Raw genomic sequence first — 6340 nt, forward strand, 5'->3', positions numbered from 1 at the left:
ATTCTAAATATTCATAATTTCTCATGCAAGGCTCCATAGGGCGTATGAGCCAAACTTGTGAACAGCTTCAGGTGAAAAGAAAACCTACATCCCCCTCAAAAAGCACATCACACGATGCAAATAGGAAACCAACCACAGAATATGTTCTTTCTGAGATCCTTGGCCTTTCCCCGCCAAGCCTGGAGAAAACCACCCACCCCATAATTCCTTGAGCTGAGATTCATAAGGTAACCGTACCCACTCCACAAGTTACACAGGAACCTTCTAAATCTCCCCAAAGCAGAAAGGACATGTTCAGTTATTTGTTTCCTCTAATAACAGAGAGAAGATGGAGTAGAATTAGAGGGCCCTCTGTTAGCTAAATTTAATTTTAATTTAATTCACCACATCTGACTTCTCAGCTGTCCAGTGTCCTGAGCAGAGCTTCCTGACACGGCCGAGATGATCAGAATCACTTGGGACAAAAGCCACATGGCCAATCCTATCCTGGGAGACACGGATTCAGTGGATTGGGGGTGGGTGGGAGAAGGAATCTGTATTTTTAACAAGATTCCTGGAGGATTTGGATACAAATCAATCCAGAATTGGGAACATGGCTGCTAGATCCATTCAGAGGCAAAATCCTTGTCTCCACCTCTTCCCTCCTCCTCAGACTAATTACTAAAAAAGAAGTGCCATGAGTAAATAAAGACAGCTTTCAAGATCTTCATGGAATGAGTTTGTTTTTTTTTTTTACATTTTTCAACTAGTTAAGACAAAAACATTACAATGATTGACTTCTTTCATTTAGTTACATAAATAAAATTTTTATAAATATCTCTTTATAAACAATATAAATAGCTTTACAACATAAATACATTTATGCATGACATGAATTTACAAACAGCAATGTTTTACAGCTGGTTTTGTCAGTCTCTTAAAAACTGTCCCTTGTCATCGCGTTGGTGTAGGTGTGTGTGTTTCATGTATATAATATATATATAATATATAACTTTTTATTTTTCAGTAAAAAAAAAACAACAAATGATAAAGTCATACCCCCCTCCCTAAATAATCATAAAACAGCTGGTGTTGTGTATTCCCAGTACCAGGAAAAAAAAAAAAAAAAAGAAATGTAAAAGCCACATTGCGCTGGAGGTGCTTCCAGATGCGAGGAGGCTGATGACCAAGGGTGACCTCAGCAAAACGCAGCAAGTCCCCAATCCTGAAACACAGAGGGCCAGGGGAACTCAGCTGAGAAAGCCCAGCCTGCCTGCAGGGCACATCTAGAACCTTCTTCCCACTCCAGCTGTAGCAGGAGGCGTAGTCCCTCCACCTCTGCCCTACAGGCCCTGACTGAGGCCTTGCTGCAGAGGGATAAGGCCCTTCCACTCAGGTCCTCCCCAGGCCTTCAGCCGTCACCTGCTGTGTCCTTGGCAGCTCCTGTTCAAGCACAGGTGGAACCAGAAAGTCAGCCAGCCCTCCGACCCCTCTGTCTAAGTGCAGGCCTTGCCCTGGGTGCTCAGTGGGACACAGTGAGGGAAGGGGAAGGGAAAACTCCTCCGCCTCCCCTTCATTTTAGCTACAATGCAAACCCTCGGTCAGGTGCTTGCCTTGGCTTTATAAGTCTGGGGGACAATGGAGGGAAGGGGGAGAGAAGCGTCTGAAGAGCGGGGAATTCTGGGCCCAAATCCTGACTCGGACAAGTACTTCTGGGATGGCTCTGGAGAGCTTTTTAGGCTTGCTTTCCTCACCCATAAAATGGGATAATAGCCACCTCCCAGGGCTGCCACACAGGGCACTGGCAGGATGTCTGGGTCACAGCGGCCCAGTAAACAGCACTTCCTTCCCCAGTTGGCTTCTCCTCAGAAAGGGTCCCTTTCAGAAGCAGAGGAAAGGGCATCAGGCACCTGCCCTGGGGAGATGAGTGGGTGTGCTGGGTTAGCAGAGGCATCTGATGGGGGCTGCACCCGGTCTCTGCTAGTGGATGTGAGGGCGAACGGGTGTGAGGGTCCCCCGGGACTGGAGGGGCCACCTCAGAGGCACGGTGGTGGACAGCATGAGCAGAGGGACCCTGGGCCTCAAGGCCTTGGTGAGCTCTCCCCCAGCCCCCTTCTCTGGGCGTCCCATGTGTTTAAACAGATGATAGATGTGTGTGAGGTGTTCATTCAGGCACCCTCCACACCTCATCTCTGTCATTAGCATTTTATAATCAAGGCTATAACCATCAGCGATAGTCATTATGGCGGCTGGTTAGAGCCAAAGCCAACTCCTGAGTGGAGACATGGCCACTGCTTTGGAAGAGCTTTCATCAATAGGGAACCCTAAGCTGTCTTTCCTTTTTTAGCCCAGACAGTGAGATAGCTGGGGCATCTCCACTAGGAGGCTGCTGGCAACAGGAAGGATGCTCTGCCTTCTCACTGCGATAGGGGTGAGGGTAGGGCTGAGATGGTTGTGGATGTTGGAGGTTAGCGTTCAGCTAAAAGAGAACTTCCAGGCAGTTGACAAACCTCCTCAGTCAAAGGGGTCAAGAAGTCTTAGCATCCCCAATTCCTCCTTCAAGGTCCTTCTCCCCATGCCCACCTGGTACCCACAGAAAACCACATCTGAGAACAAGGAACCTACGGGGACGTGCACAGCAGGCTCTTGACCTGATGCCAGGACCTTATCCCATCCTCTGCTAACTCATAATACCATTTGTTTGGATTCTCAAGTTGGAACTTGATGCTTAAATCACAAGTTGAAAGTCTAAGGCCTGTGGCTCCATCTCTTCGTTGCTGAGATAGGAGAGAATAGAACAAATCCATCACAACGGTAGCTTCTAAAGACTGGGGCACACGTGCTAGAATCACAGCAAGTCAAGATCTCAGACGGATGAAGCCCTTGCAGGAGGAACATACAGCCTGGCCATGTCTGGCTGCAGAGGAAAGACACCAGCTAAATGCTAGGGCAGGTGGGTGAGGAGTACCCCTAAGTTGAGGCAAGTTTTGTGGGTCATTGACAGACATTTTTCAGAGCCCCTTTGGGCATCTTACAGACCCCAGATCATCTTTGGCTAGCATCTGGCCCTTAATGTGCTCATTAGTTCACAGACAACTATAGCTCAGGTGAGGTTTTCTGTATCGAAGCCTCAGGCATTGTGCTGGAGAGCTTCAGAGAGGGGAACTCTTGTCCTCTGGGGGGAAGACAGCGTGGACACTGATATGGCTTCTGGGATGAGAGAACAGCTTGGTCTGGAGTGGGACAGAAAGGCTGTGGGACAGGGAATGACAGCAGCTGGCCGCAGGCAAGGCTGGACACTGGGAGGGGTCAGATTCTAAAGCAGCTGAATGTCAGTTTCAGAGGCTGGATGTTGTTTGTCCACGGACACTGATGGGCAGCGGGGATGGAGAGGATGGGGAAAGGAGGGAAGGACCTTGGCTCAGTACCTTGCCAGGATGCAGTGCTCGGCAGGGGCAGAAGGTAGCATGGGGGTTTCCAGCCTGGTGGAGGGGGAGAAGGCTATGCCAGAAACCCAGGTGTGGAGCCTAGGCGTGGTGGGGGTGGCGGGTAGGGGGTGGGGAGGAGCTCAGTTTGGGATATGTTTGAGTTTGAGGTTGGGGCAAAAAAAGATTTATTTTAGTTTCTGTTTCCTTGCCCTGAAATAGTGCCACGAACACTGAGGGTGGATCCTGAAGTCACACGGATTGCAGCAGCGTCAGGACCCTGGACAGGCCAGCTTGCCCACAGCCACGGTTTAGAGACCCAGACAAGAATCAGAATGCTCTGGGGCTGAAATGCCCCATGGTGATGCTAACAAGTGGCTATTCTGTCTATTGGGAGGGGCAGGTGTCACCCCAAGTCTGTCGCATCACAGGGACAACAGACCCAGGGAGCTGTCCTGACCCCTGGGCTGCTTACTACCCAGCACCATGATGCAGTGGCTGGCAAACGAACTTACCCTTGACTTGTATGTATGCCCTTCCTGCTTTGCTCCCACAAACCGAGGATCACCCCTCAACCTTGCCCCTCCCCGCCCCCAGTTGGAGAACTGGGGCCAATGCTGCTGGTTGCTTTGTGGTCCTGGGGTGGGTGGGACCCCACCAAGCTGTCTCTGATTCTCCAGAGGAAGTCAGATGGGTTCATCCATGCTGAGCCATTTCTGACCTTGCCAAAGTTCCCGATTACTTTTCCCTCATTTTCTCCATCTGTAAAATGGGATGATAAATGTCCCTGGGGCAAAAGTCAAGCACACACACAGTCCTATGTCCGGATGGGCTGGTCGTGAGGAGGAAAGGTCCCAGGGCCACGGGATCAGAGGGGAACCGGCCTGCGGGAGGGGGTACAGGCTTGGCTCTGGGGGCTTCGCGGGGCGTGCAAGAGCGCCCAGAGGCCAGGGTTGGTGGTACTCACCGCCGCCAGGGGTCGCCGCACTAACAACCCAGGCCGCTCATGGAGCCGATCCTGTCCAGCTTGAGGCCGAAGCAGCCCTTGGACAAACCCTTCTTGTTGCCTCCTTTGTATTTGCGCGCGTTGGGGTGCTCGTGCAGCAGGCGGGTCCACGCCGCCCGGGACTTGGTGTCCACGCGCAGGTCCCGAAGCAGTCGCGACCGGTCGTCCTTGAGATTGGCGCCGCCGCCCCCGGGAGTCTTGTCGCCCTTCTTCTGACCGCCGCCCGCAGCCTGGGGCTCGGCCACCTCCTCGCCGGGCGGAGTTCGCGGGACCTTCCAAGGGAAAGGACGAGCAGGTCAAGGCACGCGCCGTGGCAGCGCGGGGGACTCTGCGGGGCAGCTGATGGTCTGGCGCGGAGTCCTGAGAACGCCCGTCACAGGTGTCCTGCAGCTCGGCCCTGCGTCCACCTGCCTCGGGGCCGCCGTGGTCCGCTCTCTCGGGGAGCCCTTTGCCCTCCTCTCCTTTGCCCCTTGCGGCGCTGACCACTCTGTGGTCGGGGCTGCGCATTTGTAGACGCTATCCCGAGTCCGGGCTTCGAGGGCCCCCCAGCTGTCCCCCGCGCGCATCTCAAGGGAGAGAGCCTTCTTTCCGCCCCCACTGCTCTCACCCCTCATCCCGGTGCGCCACGCCCTCCTAGACACCCCAGCCCTCCCATTGCCCCTCACAGGTTCCGACGTCCCCGCGACAGTACCCACCTTTGGCGGCGCCCCGGGCTTGGCTTCGGAGGGCCGGAGCGAGAGAAGCGAGAGCAGCAGGGCGCAGGCCAGCAGCTGGGAGAGGTGCATGGTGCCCGTGGGGTGCCTGGGCGCAGACGGACGGCAGCGACGGTGCGCGGGGCCGGCGGGCCGACCGGCAGGCGAGCGCGGAGCAGTCTGGCCGGGCTGCGATGCGGTCGCGGGTCCCAGTGCTGCGCGGCGCCGGCTGGGTGCGCTCTGAGTCCGCGGCTCCGCTCGCGCCTTTATAATCCAACCTGCCGCTGATGTCATCCTCCCGCCCACAGGGCCGTCCGGGCCAATGGCACGCGCGCCGAGGGCCGGGAGGGGGCTGCGGGGGCTCCCCCTCGGCCCCCACCCTCACCCCACCCTGGAGGGATCCCGCGGCTCGGCGGGCTCTCTCCCGACTGCGCTCCAACCTGCAAAGCGGCGCGCACAAGGGACCAAGGATTGCAGGGAGCGCGCCCTAGCATGCCAAGAGTCCATGCACCCGGTGCCCTGCGCACAAGCTTGGCCCTCAACCCACACGCTCGTCCTGGAAAGGATCAGTTTCCCTCTTTGCAGGTGCAAAGATGGGCTCAAAGGAATTAAATCACTTGACCAAAAGCACACAGCCAGAAAGTTGGCACAGTCCGAAATCCACTCAGAGCTGCCTTGTTGCCAATCTCTTTCCTCTCTTCTCGCACCTGACGGGCGAGAGGCACCGATGCCTTGAGATTGAGGAGGCGGATGGTGGAGCGGGAGGTCGGGGAGGGAGGCGCAAGAAGAGAGGGACTTGCCCGGGGCCGCGGTGCGGGGGGTGGGGGGGAGTGGGAAGCGCAAGCCCTACACCAGAGGATGCAAGCTTTTCGCCTGCGGGTGAGAGCAAAAACCAGAAAACTGCGGGTGTGTTTGAGATCCGAGTGTTCCTGCGTGTGTACCGAAGCCCCGTGTGCCGGACGCGGTGACTCTAAGTGCGTCCTCAGCCCGGGTCGGCTGCACAGAACGTCCCCGGGTCTGACCCGCCAGATGGCTCCCGTCTGCACCGGCGGGGGCGCGCCTGACCCAGTCTGCACCCACGCGAGGATCCGCAGCGTGGGGCTGTCGCTCCAGTGTCCTGTGCACCTGCACAGTCTGGGGAGCGAGCTTCACCGGACCCCGAGCCAGGTCTGGCTTCTGTGAGCCGTAACAGGTGGTCGCGTTCGCGTTCTCTGCCGCTGAGTGGTCCCCGTCTAGTT

General features: G+C 55.9%; 1 protein-coding gene across 2 annotated transcripts; it reads right to left on the bottom strand.

Annotated features, from left to right (window-relative positions):
- Positions 1-695: 695 nt before the first annotated feature.
- Positions 696-5338, bottom strand: NPPC (natriuretic peptide C). Of its 2 annotated transcripts, none has more exons than XM_069574700.1 (3): positions 5106-5338; positions 4372-4682; positions 696-1204 (listed from the first exon to the last, which is right to left on the bottom strand). In XM_069574700.1, exons 1-2 carry the CDS (start codon positions 5193-5195, stop codon positions 4392-4394), a joined length of 381 nt encoding a protein of 126 aa, XP_069430801.1. In that variant the 5' UTR covers positions 5196-5338; the 3' UTR covers positions 696-1204; positions 4372-4391. The 2 variants fall into 2 exon arrangements, with proteins under 2 accessions (XP_069430801.1, XP_069430802.1); XM_069574701.1 differs by lacking the exon at positions 696-1204 and adding an exon at positions 3572-4166 and having other exon boundaries at positions 5106-5285.
- Between the last annotated feature and the right edge of the window lie 1002 nt (positions 5339-6340).

Source organism: Ovis canadensis, chromosome 2, assembly GCF_042477335.2.
Source record: "Ovis canadensis isolate MfBH-ARS-UI-01 breed Bighorn chromosome 2, ARS-UI_OviCan_v2, whole genome shotgun sequence".
Classification (NCBI taxonomy): Eukaryota; Metazoa; Chordata; class Mammalia; order Artiodactyla; family Bovidae; genus Ovis; species Ovis canadensis.